General features: G+C 42.2%; 1 protein-coding gene across 1 annotated transcript in view; it reads left to right on the top strand.

The window, feature by feature from the left end:
• Window positions 1-23,476, top strand: part of LOC137805183 (uncharacterized) — a 47,744-nt gene that overhangs the window by 6,704 nt on the left and 17,564 nt on the right. Inside the window, exon 5 of the mRNA XM_068604987.1 lies at window positions 4,515-4,652. Within this exon, the coding sequence (XP_068461088.1) occupies window positions 4,515-4,652 (138 nt within the window). The remainder of the gene's footprint in view (window positions 1-4,514; window positions 4,653-23,476) is intronic.

Here is a 23,476-nt window from a genome sequence, read left to right on the forward strand (position 1 = left end):
ATAAGTTAAAACCATAATATTGACATGCGGGGTGGCTTTGAAGACATGAAAACAGGTTAAAAGAAATGCTTTGTGTGTTCAGAAGAAATGGTAAAGATGCAAATAGTGGTAAAAGAAGGTGAAGTAATTTGCTAATTCCTGTTGAAGCTGGTCTGTTTAGGTATATATTAAGATGGTTAACACTTAGCACACCTTGCAACAGGCAGCAAAGTTGGAGTTCGGGAGAAAAATGTGTTTGAAGCTTTCCTTAAGATACCATTCACCTTCAGTATGTGATCAGGTTTCTCAGTTAAAATCCCATAAGAGTGCATCAGCTTCTACTAGAATTGTTAGTGTGCACACAGCTTGGTGGTTAAACATTGTCTCCAGAGCTGGTGTTAAAGAAACAAAAGTAAAAGGAGTGCTGCTGAAGTGATGAACATGGCTGCTCAGTGGAGGATATGTTAGTGTGAGATGAGCATGGCTCAGCATGCTTCTGAGTGGCTGAGGCGCTGCTGTAGTAACAGCTGGAACACTGCTGCTGCTGGCGCTTGGATGTGGCCTGGATAAAGCACGTGACCTCGCCACGGTGTGAGGCATTAGTAATATGAACAGCAGGGTCCTCGGCCGCTGTTACATAACACCATCTTCACTGGGAAATCTCTGTAAAGATGGCTCCGGGAGAAACAGAGTGAAAGTGCATTATCATTGTCAGCAACTGCATCACTTGGTCTGATTGTTAACTGTCCCGAGCATGACAAAGCAAGCATCTGTCCCTTCTGTGTCCGGAGGGAATCTCCATGCGATGGCAGATTTATGTAGATGTTTTGCGCAATATAAGCCCCTGGATTAGATCCGCTTTACAGACATGTTCAATGTATGTGTGTGGACATGTTCTTCCCATGCTCTATCTGCTTGCATGTGTCTTTACGCCAGGATGTGATTGTTGCAGTTGGTACCTTTTACATATGTGCATGTGTATGTTTACATAACATGTTTGTGTTACGTCATAGCTCCTGCAGCTAAAATGTAATGTAAGTAGATATGTTGTGTCAACTGTCTTCATGTCGGCAGTTTGACGGACTGCTGCAGTAGCTCACAGACGAGCGTAATGGACTGGCTGCTGACTTCTCTTGAGGTCAGGGGAGAGTAGCTGGTAATCACCTCGGGGATCTGACGGCATTCATAATTGATTGTTCCTGGAGTTGATCGGCGCTGTCCACTCAGTCAGATGGACCACACTGATGTGGTGTAAACAGCACGCGATGAGATGAGACCCCAGAAGTTAGTTGTGGTGGTACATAGATATTTTTTTTTCACTCCAGTTTATTTCTAGATGTGACAGACAGCTGTGACATTTTCACAGCAGCAAAAGTTTGCATTTAAAGCTTCATTAGTGTTACATTGTTATGGGCAAATTATTGGTTGTCTTTACAGGAATCAGCGCAGGACCATTTGGAACCGTTCTGTCAGGTGCACAATGAGGCCTTAGGGTGGGGGCCGGGGATGATTATGTGGATCTTGCCAAAATCCTCAGGCAGTGATGATTATTTGTCAGGATTTGCTTTGTAATAAAAAAGCTTATCTCCACAGGTTCAATCTCGGTCTCTCTCTCTCTCTCTCTCTCTCTCTCTCTCTCTCTCTCTCTCTCTCTCTCTCTCTCTCTCTGTCTCTACCTCTCTCTGTCTCTACCTCTCTCTGTCTCTACCTCTCTCTCTCTCTCTATCTATCTGCCTACTGGTTTTGCTTACTGCATCTTCTTCATCCACACTTTACTTATATTTTCTTTAAAAAATGTAATCGCGTTCAGTTTCATGTTGCAGAACTTAAACTCCAAAAAGACAATACACAAATACTCAGTGATGTGAAATCTGGTTCATTTGATGTATTCAGCTTGCAGTTGACAACAGCAGTTAACCAGCAGGGTCCTCAGAGGTCTGTGGTGGTTGTTGAACACCATGTCCAATGTTCATGTCTTTAACGTAAACACGCTGTACTTTGTGTAATGTCCAGCATGTTGGAAGTTAATTGCACTCTCTCTGATAACATGTTATTGCCTGGCAGGCAGTGCTACAAACACACTGTGCCAGTCAGTTCAAGCCGCATTTTCAGTTTCTCCAACACTTTGTGGATGATTATTGGTATGTTAATGTGCTTCAGAGTTAATGCTTTGTGTTATGTGAGGCTACAATTGATTCTAATGTCCTGATCAAGTGGAATTTCACAGCAGATTACTAGAAAAAAAGAGCTCAGTTGTGCTATGATTTATCTTTAACTATAGGCCACGCTACATTGTTGTGATAGGTCTCTGTAGGCTTGGTAAGTCTGCCAATCCACTGCCTCCTTGCTGTTACATCAATGAACAGGGCACAGGGTAATTGCATGAAGAAGCTGTAATAAGGTGGATTGAATTAGCTTTGCCCTGACTAAAATGAATTAAAGTGTCTGTCATGACATACAGACTCCCAAACTGACTCATTATACTCGCTCAGCCAGATATATCATAATATTCTGTCTTATCTAGAGTAGCTGGCAGTCAAGGACCTCAGCCCAACATGGGTTTGAGGAATTGCCTGCATGCTGGAAAAAATGGTTTCTAATTCTGCTCAATTAGAAATGCCTGCAAGGAATATTCATCCTAGTAGAAAGCTTACCCTCGGCATTATCTTTACACATTACCACAAAAGATGAGCCCATACTCTTCTGAAATGTCATTCATTTTTTCAGATCACGTACACAGTGATGAAATGGTTCTGAATGCTACTTTGTGTGGTCATAAATAACTACAAGTGTAATCAAATAATTATTTCATTATCCAAGTTCATTTTCAAAAAATATTGAACATCACGTCTGTGGCTTTTTGTTTGTTCAGTCACTTTAGGCTACAAATAGCTGTGGGTGTAATAATTTGCAGATTCACTGATGATGAGGGGAAACTCCATGTAGGCTTCTGAAATGTGTGGAGGATTAGAGTTGATGGCCTCATACAAACAGGTGCTTGGACTTATTAAGGCATACATTTTACTTTACTATTGAAACAAAGGCACGTGCCAGTATTATTCTTAGCCGATGCCGTGCATTATTGTACAAGTCGTGAATAAAGCCCCAAGTTTCTAACATAAATGGCAGCTGATGAGCTTCTCACTACCTATGAAGGTTTAGCTGGATGGACGACTATAAGGCTTCAGGAGTCTGGCCTGCCTTGCGGCCGGGGTACGGGGCAGGACAAAGACAGTCTTTGTCCAGATCAGATGTCTGTTTGCGGGAGGTTACGGCACTGCCTCCTGCCATTAGAAACAAACACTAATTGCTCATTGGCCCCGGGTTGGACATGTGCAGCTGGGGACATGGGGCTAAAAATAGCACCGCTTGTTCCCATGAGTGGCGGATGCACAGCACCATAGCATTAACATTCAGCATAAAGCAAGGCGTCGAGAAAAAAAAAAGGTTATCTTCTGGCCATGCCCACACATGTCAGGGTGGGGTGCAGCAACACCCGAGACAGGGTGGGGTGGACTGCGAGCAGCATTTCAGGCTCCGCCCCCGTTTGGTCCAACCTGCTAAATCTTCGTCCTCTGTTTGATCATTTTCAGAAAAATGTCACATGGAAACAGCCAAGTGAGTGTCATGACATCCTGTGTTTTGTTTGTAGCCAGCTGCATGTACGCTTGTTCTATGAAGTCTTTACCTCCACACAGCGATGGCCTTCCATGCTTGAGTCAGGTTACAGCTCTCCCTCCATGACACAAAGCAGCATCTGGTTCCACCTGACTGGAGCTATGAATAATTTAATAGGGGGCATTATTATTTCCAGCCAGCTCCACTAGCTTGGCAATAACAAGCAGTTTAGGTAGTGCTATCAGCATTGCCGGCTAAGTGGTTGAACATGGAGAGGGGGTTGTTATTTTACCTTGTTGGCATCTTATACTTGTGTGGGTTTGTAAGTATCTGGTTGAATGAGTGCTTAAGTGTTATTTTTCATTGATGCACTGGGTCAACATGTTGCTTGGGTGTTTGCAGATTTTGGTGTGTGAGTAAACAGAGCGGTGGGAAGGATCTGGGTGACTGGGATAATACAATTAAGTCACCATTATACCGATATTGTCTTGTGACATGCACATATTAACAAGCACAGCCCTTCAGGAACTGATTTTTACAGTTGATCCATTATGAAAACTTGATTGCACATTTGTGACTTTATTTTCCATCGAAGTGAAGTTTAGGGCTACTCTGTGTCGCGCATGCTTAAAGCAGCAGGTGCAGAAGATGCTTCATTTCTTCCATTGTCAGACTGAAACTGTGAGGATCAATGATGGGAGAACCCACCGTTTGCCCTGCATCAGTGTTGTTGGCTGTTCTGCCACTCTCCTTTACTTAGAGATTGACTGTTGGCAGATTTCATCACCAGTGGGACTGGCAGTAGTAAAGAGTTATGTGTAATAAGAAAATGCAAAAGTAAGATTTTACACTATATTGATTCGAATGAAATACTTTCAATGACTTCAGTTTTGTGTTCTTTTCTGTTTCCCCAACAGCTGAGAAATGAAGTTTTGCCCCTCCAGCTTCCAGGTGTGCAGCCTTTGGACAACTTTCATCTTCCAGAGGACAACGGCGGAGCTCTAGGACTCAACTCGTACACATTGAGCCACCAAAGGCTGAAGCAGAAGTTACTGGTGAGTTCTGTGTGTGAAAGGGAGATAAAGTCTTGTTGATGCTGGACTGCATGGTTCATTAGGGGCAGTTAAAGACCGCAGGCATTGACTTCCAGCAATTGTCTGGCTTTTATGCTCCTCTCTTTGCTTTGGATTGTGAACCATGAGTTATTTTTCCTCCAGTTGTTGGTTTAATTTTGAAATGAGCTGTACTCACTTAGCCTGGGTTCATTTAGAGTCTTCACTGGGATTAATTGGGGTCAAAGTGGCAGTTTCCATGTAAAGCAAAAGTCAGGAGACAATGTTTAAAGGCTTGTTTGTTCACTTCATGAGGAGATACCCGAGCGTACAGGATGACCAATATGCCTACTTATCAAAGTAAACCCATAGACCAGGGTTAACTGGGTCACAGTTTTGATAATTTAATAACTCATAAATGTGTCTGTTAAAGCAACACAAGTGTAAAAACAACAAAAATGATATGGGTGCTGAAATTGGCTTGGCACCCTGTCACGCACAGGGATCCTCAATGAAAAGGTTTTTCCCAAGCTTTCATGAAAAAGATTGGCGTTCATATTTTTGATGTTTAAATATCCAAAACAGTGGATTTTTTTTTTAATAATGTGGTAAATACTGCCTGTTCAGTGTCCTGTGGAGCGAAGAGGCCCAGTATCCATGTTGTTGAAAATGCCATGGACAGTAAACGGCAGGTTACCAGAGCGAAGCTGGCTTCGTCTTCCTCAGGCTTCCTCTAGGCTGCGATATCACAGCGGAGGCTGCTTGTAATTCCCCCGGCTTCCCCTGACGTCTGTGGTACAATATGAATGAGCTGCATCGATTAGACCTCAGCGTGGGGCTTGCGCAAAGAGGATGAGGTGTGTGTGTGTGTGTGCGTGTGTGTGCGTGTGCGTGTGTGGCTGCTGGCTTTCTGTCCTGCATCCCCTCAGCACTTACCAGACTGTTGTTTTCACAGTGGGTGACGTTATGGGTGACATGTTTGCGCTGAACTGTAAACTGAAACTTTGTCATCAGCAGCTTTTTCTTGCGGATTAATGAACAGTTCATTTAAGTGATCTTTTCAAGTGTTCTGAAGGGAGATGTATTGTATTAATAGTGACACAAGAAACCGGTGGATTGCTCCCTCCAGGTGGGGACAAACTGCCTATCCCAAGCGAATGAGTTCAAGTATCTCAGGGTCTTGTTCACGAGTGACGGTAAGGTGGAGCGGGAGATCGACAGGTGGATAAGTGCGGCCGCAGCAGTAAAACAGGTGCCGTACCGGTTCGTCTTGGGGAAGAGGGAGCTGAGCCGGAGGGTGAAGCTCTCCATTTACTGGTAGGGTAAGGAGCTCGGGCATCAGGAGGGCGCTTGGAGTTGAGCCGCTGCTCCTTAGGGTCGAAAGGAGTCAGCTGAGGTGTTTCGGGCATCTAATCCGGATGCCTCCTGGACGCCTCCCATTAGAGGTTTTCCAGGCACGTCCCACTGGTAGGAGACCCTGCACACGATAGAGGGATTACATCTCCAGGCTGGCCTGGGAACGCCTCGGGATCCAGCAGAATGAGCTGGAAAGTGTTGCGGGTGAGAGGGAAGCCTGAGTCGGCCTGCTGGGCCTGCTGCCACCGCGACCTGACCCCGGATAAGCGGCTGATAATGGATGGAGTGTCATCAGAAACTAACACATATGTTGTCTGTATCATCTTCCTCTTTGGGTTGGGTACATTGCACAAACTTACAGGAGCACACAATATTCTCACACACTTTTCCCAACCCTTACACCTTCTTGTCTCACATATTGAGAATGTGGTCTTCTTGTAAAGGTCTGCCAGCTGTAGTCTCTATAGGGGTGTGAGGCGAGCACTACTGACTGTGACTGTTTACATAATGAGGGTGGCGTGAACTTTATTTGTACACTTTCTGCCTGCTTGTTACAGGGCAACTTGATAATTAAAGGGGCGGCTGTAGCTTAAGGGGATGAGTGGTCATCCTGTAACCACAAGGTACCCGGTTCGATCCTCAGTGCCCCCATAGTTCACATGTCGAAGTGTCTCTGAGCAAGACACTCAACCCCTAGCTGCTCCCCGGGCGCCCCTGCAACAATAATGTGTAAAGCAGTGGCGGGCTATGGAAATGGTCACTACGGAAGCTGTGTAGTTCAACAGCTGATTGCGGCGTCCCAGTCTTCTTCTTCTACAAGTTAAAGTCGTGCATCTAACTTAACTAGGTGCATACAGCGCCACCTAAAGTGTGTGCACTGTGCAGGGTCTATAAGGGATCACACAGCGCCAGGCCGGTGGAGAGAGAGAAGAGAGAAATAAGAGAGAGAGACATACAAAGAGACAGAGGTGAGATCTGATTAGATAAAGAGAGTTAAACAGCGTTCTAGGGCAGAGCAGCGAGCAGCTGGCTGGCCCCAGCAGAAGCAGACAGCAAGCCATGAGGAACAGACAGGAGACAGTAGCTGGTCAATGAGAAAATAAGCTAATCAGGAAAAATAATTATAATACATGTCGAGTATTTGTGAAAAACAATTACATTATAAATTAGAGGTACATTTAATTATTGAAAAGTATATCGTATATAACTTTGTGATTCTGTTTAGGCCAGCAGACAAGGCCTAGCGGGCTCTCACGACCCGCCACTGGTGTAAAGGAAATGTTATTGCACAGTTGCCTTTTTTTTACTTTGTCTTGAGAAGATGAGAGATGTTGCTGCTGTTCTGCAGAAGGCAATATAACCTGCCGAGGTTCACCTCCAGTTATTTCTCCCCAAACCTAATCTTTCTAAAAGACGATATTGTGTAACTTTGACTGAACAACGGACACTGTGGCCAGAAGTGGCACAACTGCCTAATAATGTTAAACTTCAGTAGTCACTGAGTCAATTTCAGAGTAGAAAGACCAGAACTCACAGAGAAGAGTTAATATGTGAGTGAAATGAGCCAGTCATTCGTTATCTATCAGTAAAATCCAGTCGGGTAATGACATGAGCAAAGGTGTGTTTTGTAGCTCATAAATTACAGTTTTTATTTGCAATATAAGAATGTGTTAGTTCTTGTTTCAAAAGTAATGTTGTGTTGCTTTTTGAAAAACAGGATTTGCCATGAAGATGTCTTGTTTTTCCCTATTCCTGTTAAGCCTGTCCTCATCCATGTTTTCCTCCTGATCTGCTGCAGGGGTAAACTTGTGAGGTAAATTGGCAGGCTCTGCAGGTTGTCAAAAAATAGAACGGGCGCATCTGTCAAAAGACTGGTCCAAGCAAGGTTTAAGCAATTTATTTTACATTGCCTGTTTGATAGGTGGGAGTTGCATGAACATGTATGCTGTTTAAAGTAGAGAATATTTACAGATTTACTGTCCAATGAAGGAACGGGATGTGTGATGTTTTGGCAAAGAGTTAGGAAATGAATTTTTCTGCAAAAGATCATTTTTATACATCCATCAGTTTTCTTTCTGTGCTCTGATTTGGCCACCTGCATGTTGAAAAGCTGAGGATGTGACCTATTACCCATCTGTTTCTGGGAGTGTCTCATTGTCACAGATGAGATGGAAAGAGGCAAGATTTATTGGGGATGTAAACAGTTTTTCCCTTGTCAACTTTGCCCTCATAACTATTCATCAGCGTAAGAGGGCCTACAGTCAAGCCTGCGGGTCTACTTGGCTGTACTCAGTTTGATGGTCAAGTGAATCATCAGGCTGAGGCTCATTCGAGTGTTGATCATAAATATGCGTCACAAAGATTGAAAAAGGATGGATAGCATAGATTTTAGTTACCCGTCATGTTCTTCTAAACAACAGACCTAAAATAGTTCCCTGGTGTCAACTAAATGTCTCATGTTCTCTCGCCTACACAACATCAATGCCAGATTTATGGATCATTCATTTTCAGAAAACATAAACACCACGGAGAAGAGCAGAGAATCAATCTCCTTCTTGCAATGAGACAACAGTGCCAACAACTGAGCCCCCGCGCTGCACACACTTTATTGACACTTTGAATACCTGATGCTGTGTTCCTGCTCTTCTTGTCCCACATAATGCTGATTTACCCCCTGATTCACCTTTATTACTTCATTAGTGTAGCTTCTCTCACAAGTTGTTACGCAGAGGCTGGAATCTGTGCATGGTGGCACACGATGTTACGCGAGACAAGCAGGTGTAGCTTTGTGGTTTCATCATTTATTTTTACATTTGAATATTTTATTGTTGTATGTGTGTGTGCGTGTGTATTTGTGCATGTATTGATGTGGGAGGCCCCCGCACTAGGGGCCAACATCATGTTTACATCCCTTGTAATGAAATTAGAGCGGTGTGGCGCCCACACTACAGGCCTCCACTGATCCTCTAATTCAATTACCTCCCTTATTAACGCTCAGATGCTGCTGGCTGACCCAGGACCGCACACTGCTTTTGCTACACAACATTCACTGAGTAGCCCTTCCTGCTGCACCATTGGACTGACGAGTTGTCATTGATTATGTTGCTGATGCACAGGGGTCACCCAGGATTGTCATTGATACCAATGTGTTTGTTTATGACGATAGTAGCAGCTCTAAATCAAATACTGCTGGAGAGGGAACAGAACTATGTATCTACAGTAAGACTGGAGCATGCGTTTTTATTCCACTTTGTTATGTTTCTGTCATATCTATTCTTGCTCGAGCTGCAATGATTATTTATAAAAACACTGAGGTGTAGATAGTTTGATGTTCAATATTCAGATATATAGCAAAGATTATTCTCAATACTGGTCGTACCAATACCATCATAGTTACTCGTCCTCATCAGATCTGTTGGGAAGGATAAAACGTGACTGATGTTTCACAGCCGTCATTTGTTTCCCGTAGACACTTCATACTAACTTGATTTTCATCTGGATCTTCTTTTTTTAAAAATTTATTACGCAATACAACCAGCAAGCTATTATGCTTTCTCATTTATTTATTTCTGAATCACGTGATTTTAGATCGATTGACCATTCAATCAACCTCTTCCTCCATTACCTGAACAATCAAACTGCAGTTCATGATATTCAATATAATTCAATGCAATTCTGAATTCTTTGTTCCTACCTTCAACTCTAATTATTTTCCTCCTTGACCGTAACATTTACACATTTGCTTTTCTTGAATTTAGACTTACATTCTTTTTCAGAAAGGTTACAAATTTATATTATGTTTTATTTTTTGTATCAGTTTAGGTGCGTAAATAGTCAAATGCTTTTTACTTTGTATTTTCTTTTGGCATGCTAAATTTACAGGATACATATGAGAAATGTAAATGGGAGTATAAAAACAATTTAACACTAACGTTTAGCAATCAATACAATTTCCTACATTTGGTGTAGGCCCTGTCCACTTCCTTTATAAAACTAAATACATATACGAATATAACTATTGTTGTGAAATAAACAGATACCAATAATAGCTTTTCATTCAACCCCTGTGAAGAATCAATATTTAAATAATGAAATTTGCAATGATTTAACAGAAAAAGCAAGTAAAAATAGCTATGAACGGATGTTTAGTATTTCTTACCTAAGAAATTAACCATCTAATGTTTACCAGTGTACAGAGAACATGTGTTATTATTCACAAGCAGTAAACATGGATCTCACCCCTGGCTTATTTCCTGACAGAGAAACGAGCCTTGAATGTAAACTGTAAGACTGTGTTGCTATTGGAACAAGGCCCACTGCATCTCTGCCATCACGAGTCTGCAAGGAGCTGGAAGAATGTATGGCCTGATATAACACACAGGGTGCCAGCATGCACACATGGGACACGGGCAAACACACACACAAACATACATACACAGTGCACAATGCCTTTTCCTTACCAGATAACGATACACTTATGATGCGGAGATACCCTTCATCCGAGCTTTATCAGAGATAGCAGAGAGAGGGAGGGAGTCCTCTCCTCCAGGGTCGGTGTTTCCGAGCCTGCTGACACAAGCCACCTTCATCTCCAGTCTGGTCTGTCACGATGGCCATGGCCTTCAGCATCACCCTGCTCTCTCTGGATTCATTAATTGAGCAGTGGTGTGCTTCTACCATGTAGACAGAAAAAAAACACCATTGCTGAAAAACATGCCGGTAAAGTAATGTTAAATAAAACCTGCCAAATATACAGTTAGTAGTCCTGATAGTATCGTAGCTAAAGGGGACTACGTTAAAAATAGCGGTAGAAGCATTGCTCCATATCACGCAGATTAAATTGGGGAAGTGTCTGAAGTTAAGCTGGTTAATGGGTTTATCACAGGTTTACAGAATCCCCTGTCTTTTGACCTGCTTGAGTGCACGCATGATACAATGAGGCTAAATCATCTCAAGCCCACATTCAGGATTTCAAAGCTAAATCTCTGCCAAGTTGCTCAATCTCCAGCCACTGCATTGAGCTTATTAAAATTTCAATCTTCCACAGGCTCTCTTTCTCGCCTCGCAGGATGAATGTGCCCTTTTAATAATGTAACTGGTTTTAACAAGATCATAAAATGTTCATCTAACTTTCATAAGCCCTGTTAGCAAAGTGACACATTCATGTGATGGCAGGAATCACTTTGGCAGTCTCTCAGTTTTAGAAATGAGATCACTGTTTTTCTTCTTCTTTTGCTTCAGCCCCTTGGAGGCTGGATGGTTGTGCCTTAGTTTACAGCTGCCTGCAGGGGAGGCTGAGCTTGTTGCTGTGTCACCCCTGTGGCTCTGAAATAGAGTCTAGTCATGATGGGGGAGATTTAGATTGGCCTTCTGGTAACTGATAGTGCTCCGCTGAACACTCCCCTTCTCCTCTGCCTCATCTATAATGTAGATGAGTTACACAGGGCTAAACCTTGAAAACACAGCCGTCTCAGACGCAGCTAGAGTATCTGCCATGTGATGGTATTTATAATCCATTTATGGCTGATGAGCTCTCTCTGTTTTTACACATTTTAAAACAGTGTGTGTTTCACAGACATTAGTTGAACTTGGGCAGGGTGGCGTCAATGCAAAAGCTGCTGGCTGATCTAGTTGAGTGCGTATGTGAGCGTCGCCCTCTCAAGCATTGTTGGAGTAATGTGACCTTCATGGGCAGATTAAAATATGTAGCAGGCATGCATTGATTTGTAGACTGGCCACTGGTATTTATGGAGTCAGTGCATACATATTGATACACCCTCCGAAAGAAAGATCTGACTTTGTGCGTCTGTGTGCTTGTGCACACGTGCCAATTGAGATAACAAGAAAAGTATGACAACAGATGATACGTACGAAAGAACAGCTCATATGTTTTTGCAATCTAAATGTGCTCGTGACACAGCAGCTGCACTGTCGAGTAAAAGAGAAGTTAGAAGGGATAGTTTGCGACTAAACCTTCAACCCAGAGAGCAGTTTTTCCACTTCATTTAGATATTTCTTTTTGCATTGAGCCTCGGCTGACCCCTGTGTTGAGTGCAAATTGCCAGATGTTCGTTAGCTGAGCTTGTGAACATTATGCTCTCTAAACACCAGCATGTTAGCATTGTCATGATAAAAATATAAATACAAGCCATAATTTATTCAACCTGACACATGGCAGCAATTTGCATTTTCAAAAGTAGTGATCACACATGTATTTATTTTGAGAACATCATTGTCCAGGGTGGTACCAATGTTGTAAAACTGTACCCAGGTTTTCGGCAATATCACGATAAACGTGGCCCAACTGTTCTCGTCTGAGCTGTATGCACCACTTTGAACTTTAGTGGTTTTATCCATCCAACCCAATCTTTTGACATTTTTGAGCATACTCTTGGAGACAGAGAGAGAAAGAAAGGTGTGATACACAACAACAACACATGGTATAATTGGTTTCCGGTAGAGTGCTGCAGGAAGGTAGTGTTTTTGTAGGCCAACCATGAAGTTAGCATTTAACTCGTTGCCTCAACAAAAAGCCAAAAAGCCAAGACATAAACTCTTTGGCAAACACAAGTTTATGAAACTTGTGATTTCATAAAGATTTCATAAAGATTTTTGAAGCCTAAGTGCACTCTGCAGAACGAAAAAGTGAACATTTTGCTACATCTACTGACGCATTGTATGTCTTTGGGCAAAATGTCACAATCTCTTAATCTTGTGTTTGGACCTCATTTCAAGCACCGAACCAAAAATCCATTAAAAAAACATGGATTTTGAGACTTAAAGGTGTATGTTTTTATGTATTATTATTTTACTTCATAAATATGCACATTTGTAGAATATGCTTTATTTTTAAATCTTTGTGTAATTGTGAATCATCAGGAGGTCGGTGATTATGCTCATTTGAGTGCCCCGTAATTAGATTGGTGCCTGGGTGGAATTAAAGGCCAACGATGGCCGCCAGCGTTTCACAGACAGACAGACAGACAGACAGACCGACAGACAGACAGACAGACAGAGGAGCTGACTGTTACGCCGGCCACTCACAGTGTCAGAAGAGTCGTGATAAGCTGTGCCAGTGTCTCGAGTGTTGTTATTACATCCCTCCATAACCCTTTGCTTTTTGAAATTGCTCCTTTGTTTCAGTTGGGACGGCTTGTTCGTCAGAGCGTTTTGTTCAGTGGTAAAACATTCTTTCTGAGAACTTGCTTTTGACTGTAAAGTTCAGACTCCTGCCTCTTGCTGCTTTTGAGATGCTGTCCGCTTTGAGCTCTTGTTCTGTGGTGCTTTGGGATGAGTGTGAGGGTCGAGTGGTCCTCACTGGACAACTTAGGTTGATTCACCCAGTTGACACAACAGCTGAGTTCATTGAAAAAGGTTGTTTTCTGAGTCATTTGCTTGAACTGCATGGCCCTCCCTCTCCATTTAGCTGTCTTTCTCTTCTTCTTTTTTTCTCAGTTGATGTCGACGGTATCACACACAGCTTTCAAGTGAAACGAGAGCCAGCTTGGGAAAGTCCTGTAAATATGCAGAATATAGCACAATCAAAGTGAAGAAACATCGATTATATTTTTGGGGCATCCACAAAAGATGCCACAGAGTTTCTCTCCCACTCCCGGGGCTGTATCTAAATGTACTCCACAAGCTTGAAGTGGAGTCTAACAGTGGTGTCCCTGTAAAATATCGCACCGAGCCACTTAAGAGGAACTGAATATTTAACTTGCACTTCTTTAGAGAGAAAAACCTAGAACATGGGCGGGAGTCAAATAAATATATGCTTACATTGTCAAAAGAAGCTGTTTATTTAACCACTGCTGAATAAAGAGGCTGCCCTTTACCACATTGTCATGATGGCCTTTACTGTATCAAACACACAGTTTATCAATGTCTGTGATGGCGTATTATTAGGCGACTGGAGCTATTGCAGTATGCAGTAATTTAATCAGCAGGCTTGGACTTCAGCTGAACTTCAGGATCAGGTTGCAGACTTAAGCTGCAGTTTCAGAACTCTGTGGAGAGAGGTCTGTCTATTTCACCACCTCTGCTACGGATAGACTTGTGGAGACCTGAGGAGAGAAAAACCTACCATTTGTCACCTGCTGCTTGTGTGGACATGAGGGAACTAGTCTTTAAGGCTCACACCGTCTCTGTGTGGGAGAAGGTAAGGTCAGGCCAGCGAGAGCGCTGTGGAAAATGTAACCTTTGTACAGTGTGGGTGAGAAAACACTATAGTAAAAGGAAAGTTCAGGCAAGTGGATTGTATCGTGTCCTGTTTGATGTTTTCGCAAGTGGACAGGTAGCCAGTCTCTGCCAGTGTCAGACATTCTCTGGCCTGGGTTTTGAGCAATTGCTTTTTTTTTTATAAAAGGAACTGCTGGAATCATACTTCTGTTATGATTGAAAAGACACCCCTTTTCCATTATAGACTTTAAATTTGAATTGATAGCAAGTTATTATTTGTATAATTTCTCTTTTCCAATTCAGTTTGGGCCATTAAGTCATTTTTATGTTAAGCGTTACTGTGAACTGCCGTTTAATCTCATATCCAGCCCAATAAAGCCTCTGCGATATTCTGACAGTAGTGTGAGATAGCGCCATGTCCTTCCAGTGGAGTCTTTCAGGATTATGTTCACTTACTAAACAAAGCACTAAGGGGCAGATTCCTCCTGTAGACACTTGATGCTGTCTTGATTTTCAGATTTTCAAAAGATAATTTTGCTTTGCCATGGCTGCCACTAACAATTATTTTCATTTTTGATTAATTATTTATTCTTTGTCTATAAAACAGCACATTTTCTCATTGACTTCGCAATCAAACAATTTGCAATCATCAATTGTTGCTGATTATTTTCTGTCAATCAGCTAATCAGTGATTAGTAAAGAGTTTCAGGGAATTTGTTCTGGAGAACATTTCCTATTTACCCTACACTCTGTATAATACCTTGTGTCATACTTCTACAGGTGTGCGTGCAGGCCCGTCTTCATTACAGTAATTTGACCACGATGGAAAGGCACCCATAAAACATTAAGCTTCGGCTTCGGCCCAACATTGTCTGGTGCTCTGATCATTCAATAGGCTACATTGGAGCTGCAGTTGTTGTTGCATAACAACAGGACAGCATAAACATGTACCTGCTGGGAGTCCTTTATCTGCTCTTGTTTGATATTTGCTTTGGATTTAAACCCTATTAAAGAGGCAGGGAGTATTGTATTTCCTTGCTGCATTGCTGCCATAAGCACTGCCTTCGACTTAAAGAATGCCTCTCCCCTCTTTCTCTGCACTGATGATGACTCACACTCCAACACACCCTGCAGAAATCTCCTCATGCACCAGAGAGAGAGAGAGAGAGAGAGAGAAAGAGAGAGAGAGAGAGAGAGAGAGAGAGAGAGTGAGAGAGAGAGAGAGAGAGAGAGAGAGAGAGAGAGAGAGAGAGAGAGAGAGAGATACCTGTTCATGTCTCCTGATACCTGCGCTGTGTTTCTGATACCTGTACTCATCAACATCATTATTTCCTCTGGTTACCTGCAGGCTGCTGTCTTTGTACGGCTAAACCCTTGAGTGTATTTTGCATTTATTTGAGCAGCAGATAATCTGCAACCAAGGTGCTTCATCTCCCAAAAAGGAGAAATTACAAAAAAGGCTCATAATTTTATCAGAGGGAGGTGAGTGTCAGATCAAAGTAAAAGCAAACATTGTATCCATTAAGAGTTCGGTGCAAAGATGCCATGTATAGATTGTCCCCGTGATCCTCTGACCGTAGTCTGCCCTCCAGTGCACGAGCTAACATTGTGTGACATTTGCAGTGATGCTGAAGTCCAGCCTGCACGTGCTGTAGTGCCGTAGGTTCGCTGCCCTGAAGCTTCTGTTCTCTGGAAATAGAAAAAGAGCAAAGAGCCAGAGCGTGATTAATGGCCATATATGTGCAGCAGAAAACACAACAGGCTTGTCTGCCGCCATTTCCTAACGCACGGCCCCACAGGCTGAGAATTACATAACAGATCAGCGAAGTTGCTCATGCTGATTCTTAATTGCTTTGGTTGGTTCATTGTATGGCAATGCGGCTGCGTGGCGTTGTGTGGAGCAAGCGTGTCAGGTGGGATCACAGTCTCACTGAGACGTGAGCTGTCTCGGATTCAGAGTGGTTTGCCCTGCAACGGGTCGCTCTCCTCGTATTTACCATGCCCCCTAGTTCAGCTCTCAGGACTGTCGTTGGAAGAAATGTTTTATCTCTCCGCTCTCGTGCCACTCTGGATTTGACTGCCACTCCGTGTTTTTTCTATTAGGAATGTGCTATTTTTAGCGCACTATGTCAAAACACGGCTGTCTCATCCTGTGTATGTATGTGCTCACTGAAATAACTTCCCTTCCCCAGAAGGCTTGAGTGGTCTCTTCAGCTACATGTGCTGAAGCCCTGTTTGCCGTGTTTCACACTGCATGCAGACCCATTACGCAACCCTGTGCATCAGCCGTGGGGCCGCCGGGCCAGAATGGCAGCCAGCTACCAATCACTCTCCCTCTCATCCTCTCTTTCGCTCCCGTTTTCATCTCTTTCTCTGTCTATCTGCTTTGCCCTAACCCCCTTCTTTGTTACTTTTTTTCTGGTCTATATTTTTTTAAGGTGAAGGAGAATGCATGGTGCACTGATTTGTTTGTATACCAAATTATAGCAGTCTATGTTTTTTGCAGTCGGTAAAAGCGTTGGATTGCCGCTGGCATGCAGTGTGGTTCTCTCTCGGTGTACTGGAGTGTGAAGGCAGGTCAGTCGGGGCCAGCGGAAGAGGAGAGGATGATCTGTCCTTTGTTGTCAGTGGGCTTCCTGTGTGCTCTGCCTCATCTTAATGCAACGTAGAGGGCTGTGTTTTCAAAAGTATCGGGCATAGTCTGCAATACTCAGAGGGCTCTCGGCAGGTTTAACAGAGCCTTAAATTCCTTCTGCTGATGATAAAGTGATGATAAACATGCACATCATTATCATGAAAATGTCATTGTATGTCTGCGTGTGATGATTTTCGCACATGATTTTTCATAATAATCAATGTATTTTTCTCGCACACACCTTTCCTGTACGTATGGGCAATAATTCAATATGATACTTCATTGTTTTTGGAATCATATCGTGATGAAAACATATATCGAGATATGTTGATACACAATTACGTCATCTAAATTGATAAAAACAAGCACATGAAAATACTCTTATGCTTAATACTTTTGATTTGTCAAGTACTTAATTCGTACAACAGTGTGCAAAACCATGTGGCTATCTATTTATTGAATTACCAGAAAACAAGCTACATTGTATGGATTGTTATTGAGATATAAAATGACCTATATTGAGATGGAAGATTTTGACCATATCGCATATTACTACACTGAGATTTGTGAGTTGGTGTATAGAAGTACTGAAATACATAAATGAATAAGCTTATTTCTCAAAATGTTAAACTATTCATAAGTCATAAGAGTTGTAGAGTAGATTGATTAGTACATAAAACAAAATCTCGTTTTGTGTCATTTTATGCAGTTTCAGAAACGTACATAATAAGAAATGTGGAATTTAAATAGACAAATTACAGACAAATTAAGTATCCCAAATGAAAAGCACATTATTCCATTCAAGAGTATGTTTGCTTTGACATGATCTGACACGAGCTGAACCTCAGATATCAACAGAGCTGAGACTCTATTAAGGTGGTAAATGAGCCTCAGACAGATATTTGAAGTAGTTTAGAGTTTTAATTGAATGAGCTGGGACATCAGAGAAGTAATGTCACGCTCTCTTACACACACACACACACACACACACACACACACACACACACGCACACACACACACTTTTGATGTGGCTTTGTATTCTGTGTGGGCAAATGAGAATCTCAGCACAGTGAAGGTCTGCATCAACTTGTACGTAAAAACCTTTTGCAAAACAGCGTCTCTTCAGTTTCAAACTTTTGCTTTGCCAGCACAAAAGCCGTGGTAACTGCTGAGAGCAGTAAAACATTTGCTTAAGTGTTCTCAGTAGAAAGATAATCTGTGTGGCCCTATGTTGCACAGAGGGTAGAATAAGGCTTATTTTGCAATGTGTATTCAATGATTGTACTGGTCTATTCTTTGACAGAACCAACCATTGACGACTACACATATTTTTGTAGTCAATGTATGCAAGCAGCTTTTCAATAGGATAATAATGTCTGTTAAGACATACCAGCTGCTGTGTTACTGTATGAGGGCTCATTATAGTTATTTGTAGTGAGTTCCAGTGAGCGTAAAGTGCTTGGATCTGGACAAATGTTGGCCCTGTTTCCTCCAAACCAACATCTCGAGCCTCTGCTAAGTGGAGGCAGGATACATTGATGGTGCTACATTAGTGTCCTACCTGAGAACCGCAGGCAGGCACACACATGCACACAGTGAGCCATTTGTCTCGCCTCTCCCTGTCTCTAATCCAGTCGTCTGTTTTGGACCTTTTTAAATAAATGTTTAGAAAAGCATAAAGCTAAATTGGAGTTCTCTTTGTGTCCATTGTGATCAAAAATGGAGAGTCCAACGATTGACAGGTTGGAGTGTTGTTTTTCAGCTGTTTATCCTCTCCCCTGTGAGCAGGAATCAAAGTCTTGACAGCTCCCCTCTGATCCCTGCATAAGGACAAGCGAGCATATTGACGTTTCAGCTGTGCGCTGCAGCAGCCATCTCGTCCTGGCTGTTGTTTATATCCTAATAATGGACAAACCCGCACGCTCCAATTCAGTTCGACAAAAAAACGTCATGATCTTTTAACAGCATCTTTTGTTATCTGTGAGATCACGATACCTCCAAAATTGACTCTACCTGCAAAAAGTCTGCTGATGTATATATGTAATGTAGCTCACTTTGGCGCAGGCTGAAGCAAAATCTGTTTCAGATTTGTAGTCCTTCTTTACGCCCTGAAGTTACAAGGCTCTTTGCTGTAAAAATAAGTAATTTGTTCTCAATTAAGCCTCAGGGATGCCTCCTCATTTGTTCCAAGCTAATTTGTCAGTGTGACCACGTTTCTGTGGCACAATGTTCTGATATACTGCCATGTATTTTATTGCTCCATTAACTTTTGGAATTGGACTTACCATGAAGGATACTTTTGGATTTTGAATGAATGTTTGCCGTTTGTCATCGTTCTATCAATGGCACTGTCGGTCAACCTTTGATCCAGACTTTAATCTAAACAACTACTATTGGATGGTTTTCATGTGGCGAGCATGAGTATTCAGCACAACAACACAGAGCCACTCGCATGGCTGTAGACTCTAAGTCTTATAGACTATATATATATATATATATATATATATATATATATATATATATATATATATATATATATATATATTATCAATCTATACTGCTGTTCAATAAAATAACTTGCTTGCACAAAAAGGGGTCACACACACATCCATCCAGAAACATGCAGACTCTATGTGTAATTTATATGTCGTGGCTTGTCTTTGTGATACCTCTTTGCATAATCTGTTCTCGTATGTCTTCCTTACGGATTGCATTGAAAACGTTATGATAATATTAAAGCTGAATCGAATTTGCCTGTGTCCATTGCTGGCATTATTTAGTTTCTTCATTTGTCCACTTGTATGATTTGGCACTTGGATGCACGCTGAAGGCAGCAAGTCCTCGCTCAGGTAATGACCAGTAAATGAGTGTCCTGTAAATTGGCAGTGATGGTTAGAGAGTGTCCCCCAGATGGGCTGCAAGGCGTCTGTTTCTGCTGTGATTGTGCCAGACTCCTGTGGGGTGAGAGCCTCACTCTTTATCTCCTCCTGGGTACCACCTGTCTTCCATTACTGGACACAGGATCTCTTCACCCACACCCTAATGTGAAAACTCCTCACATCAGAATCTTTCTGTCTTTGCTGAGGCCAAAAGCCAAGTCTGACACCTCTTAATGATCAATTCACAGACAGGCAGCTTTTCTAACTTGCACGTTTACACGCAGATGATCCTCTGGACCAGACCACGTACGACCTTCCTCTCCATTTTCCTTTCTCTGGCACTAAATACCCATTAATGGATACTGCTGTGGGGCCAGACTGACACCAGCTCTTGGCAAGCATTGAAGATTGGGCTGAGGGAGATATGTTTACGCCTGGTGCCGAGGTTCAGGTTCGAAAAAACAATGATTCGCTCATTCTCCGCCTGAACTAAATGGAAACAATCTTGTGGAAAAATATTCCAGCTCTTGTCTTGACTGTTTACAGCAGTATTCTACAAACTATATTTTGCCAACAATAAGGTTATTCCCCTTTGACAAAGGATATAAAAGTTAAGGTGTACTCATTATATTGGTTTTGCAATCTGGAGAGCCAACTAATTGGTCGGCAGCTGTTGAAATGTAGTTAATGAATGGGAAAGCAATGGAGAGCTGTTCCCTGCATCCAGTACAGCTCCTCCCTGCAGGATGGAGCAGCATATGTCTGTGGCTCTGCCTGAGGATCAAAGTAGGAGAGAGGACACCTCAGCTGGTGACAGCCCCATCGCCTATACCAGCCTGTGCTCTCACTTAGCAGCAGCCAGTGTAGACTTAACCTTGCTTAGAGTTTATCATTACATTCTTTTGAATTTAGCTTTAAACTGGGGCAAAGAAAAGGCATGTACTATCAGAGCTTGGGTTGGTTAGTGCAGACTGTGTATCGGAGTCTGCTGCACCAATGCTATGAATCACAAAATAACAATAGCATCAACACTGAGCTGTTCGTTCTGTCTGATACAGTAGAGCACAGGTGGTAATCCAGTCAGTGGAAGACGGAGTCCCTGTGCTCCTGTTACTCTTCAATCATTTTGTACACTACAAGTTCAGATGACATTATTGGACATCGTTCTCGCAGCTTAAACAATTCCATTCATGTCAAAGACTGCACCAGTTTGGATTTGAAGGATGCCGTATATACCTCGTAATTATCCATCTTAGTCTACCTTGACATTTCATAGGTCAGAGATTTTGCATTCCCAGAGACATTGGGATAACACTGGATCAGAACAAATAGGACAGCATGTAATATTTTGTTATAATCAGCTTATCTGGTTGGGGCCCAAGTGTGCAGACAAACAGGCAGCCTGGGTCGATGTGAATTAATTTGATCATGGCAGGTTTGTGAGATTCTCTTTCTCTGTTGGCTTCTGGCTGAGAGGGGGGCGGGCGCAGATGTGAGAGCACAACTGCCCGTAGACAGGGAGGGAGTGAGTGATTCTGGCAAAATAGGCAGCATGAAGGGGAAGATGGATCCTCCTTTTATTCATTTTAGTTCTGTAACCGAAATATGGCTGTTTCTGATGTCTGGTTGAGCTTGTAATCTGTCTGTTTGTACCTTCCAGTCATTTATACAGAATGTTGTGTATCTTTCAAACTGAATTATTTTGTAATTTACACATCCACCTGCAGTCAAAGCAACTTTACTCGATCATTGTGGTCCAGACACACAGCGGCCTTAGCTTTGGAGCCTTTTAATTTCACCTGATAAAATGTATCTTTAATGCGTCATATATGTTTCTTTTGTGTGCCTATCGCCATTGCACTTTTAGAAAATGATTGCAAGGTGTAAAACTAAACAAATTGTATCGCAAAGTTCTTTCAAAAGCTTTAACATTGGATCTAACTTATGTATTCACATACTTAAAATGTAAAAATAGTCTATAGTGATTGTTAACTCTGACAATAGTCTGCAACACATACAAAGCACATTTTCAGATACAGCTCATTTATTTCATAGACGTAAATCATTTGCTTGTTTCTTATTTAAGGCAGAGTAACAAGTAATTTAGTCTTTTACGTCACCTAATTGCATTGTGTCCATTCTGTATATGTGGCCAACAGACTGCTAAAAGAATAAAAAGAGGCCTCTGCTGTTGCTAATGGGTTAACTGCACCCCACAAGGACCTTGATTTCCTGTGTGTACGGTTGCACTGTATTAGTGGGTCTTGATTCATGGATTCTTTGTTCTCCTGTGTTGGCTCCCCTACTCAGTTTCCTATGTTGACACCGTCTCCTGAGGGTTGAACACCCTGTCTGGACCGCTCAGAGAGCAGTCGATCATCTCAGTGCCTCATCTACCTGCACGGCTACTGGCCACTCTAATGAGACTGAGCCAGCCGTGAAGCTCCGGTCTCAGTGTTGTCTGTTTACACACAGGCGATCTGAGTGACTCATGCCTCCTACCAAGTGACGCTACCCATCTCTTGTAATGAATTTCTGTATTATTTTAGTTGTTTGTTTGAATCATGGTGTCTTCTTTTGACAGTAAACTATACCAGGAAACATTTTTCACGCCAACAGACTGTACCAAAACCTGATTCTAGTTCTGTAGTTTTCCAACGACCGTCTTTCTTTTTTTTCATTTTGGCCACCACAGCATTGATTTTTGTAAAATGCTTGCCGGGTTGTTTATATTTTGAAATATCAGTCCCAGCAGGATCTCACACTATCAATTGTGAATCTGGCCAAAGTGATTGATCGTGCAGACTATTCCAAAAACAATCGGGCTGCGATTCACAGCTTGTTTTGTTGGAAAGACATTGCGAGACAAAAAAAGTATGTTTCTCGTAGCACTTGTTTGGGAGTGATAATCCAGCCTGGCAGTTAACTCTTTTCTGAGAAAGCATTTTGAGAGCATTTGTAGTATTTACTATATGTTTCTTTAAGAATGGATAGGTGTATAATAGTTTAATATGAAACAAATATGAAAAAGCTTTGCAGTTATGTTTACGGGATTGAAAAACCTGCAAGCAGTAGTCTGGGGTTTGGTTGAATTTGCATGATTAAATTACTACTGAAATGTGGATACTTGAATGCTCTCTTGGCATGTTTCTTTTTCTGATTTTAGACTATTCAGCTTATGTGATTTATCTATGTGACTCAGCTAGTTGTGAACCTCTAAAGTTCTGTAGATCTGTGGACTATTATCAAATGCTATGGTGCAGGGAGTTGATCCCCAAATTGTACGGTCTGCATAGTTAAAATAACTTCTCGTCGTGCCCAAGCACACATCACCTAGCACAGCGTACTGTGAGGTTGATGTTTGGGTGAGACGAGTTTGCTCCAGACAACAGTCACAATAAAAGCTGCAGAGGTGATGCATGTTTAGAAGAACTGTCTTTTGTTACACAGCATTTACTGAGCTGCTATAAAAGATGAAGGTTACCATGTGAACCGATTCACAGTCTGCCGAAGCTCGGCCAGCAAATCCAGCTGGGGATGAGTAAGCCTTCGTGTCTGTCTGAGTGGGCAGCCGCAGTGGGCTTCCAGCATTTGCTTGGTTGCAGTAATCATCAGATGTTCTCTCTGTGGACCTTTGGTCAGCAAAATGCTTTCAGCTGCCAAAACTCAAATATAAAACCTTTTTTTCTGATCATACAGTAGTTTTATAACCATTCATAATTAAATCCCGTAGTGTCATAATTAATAGATATCACAGCACTGAACGGCACCCTCTTTT

The sequence above is a fragment of the Clinocottus analis genome, unplaced genomic scaffold (genome assembly GCF_023055335.1).
Source record: "Clinocottus analis isolate CAN_PGR_092001 unplaced genomic scaffold, fCliAna1.0.p SCAF_7, whole genome shotgun sequence".
Taxonomy (NCBI): domain Eukaryota; kingdom Metazoa; phylum Chordata; class Actinopteri; order Perciformes; family Cottidae; genus Clinocottus; species Clinocottus analis.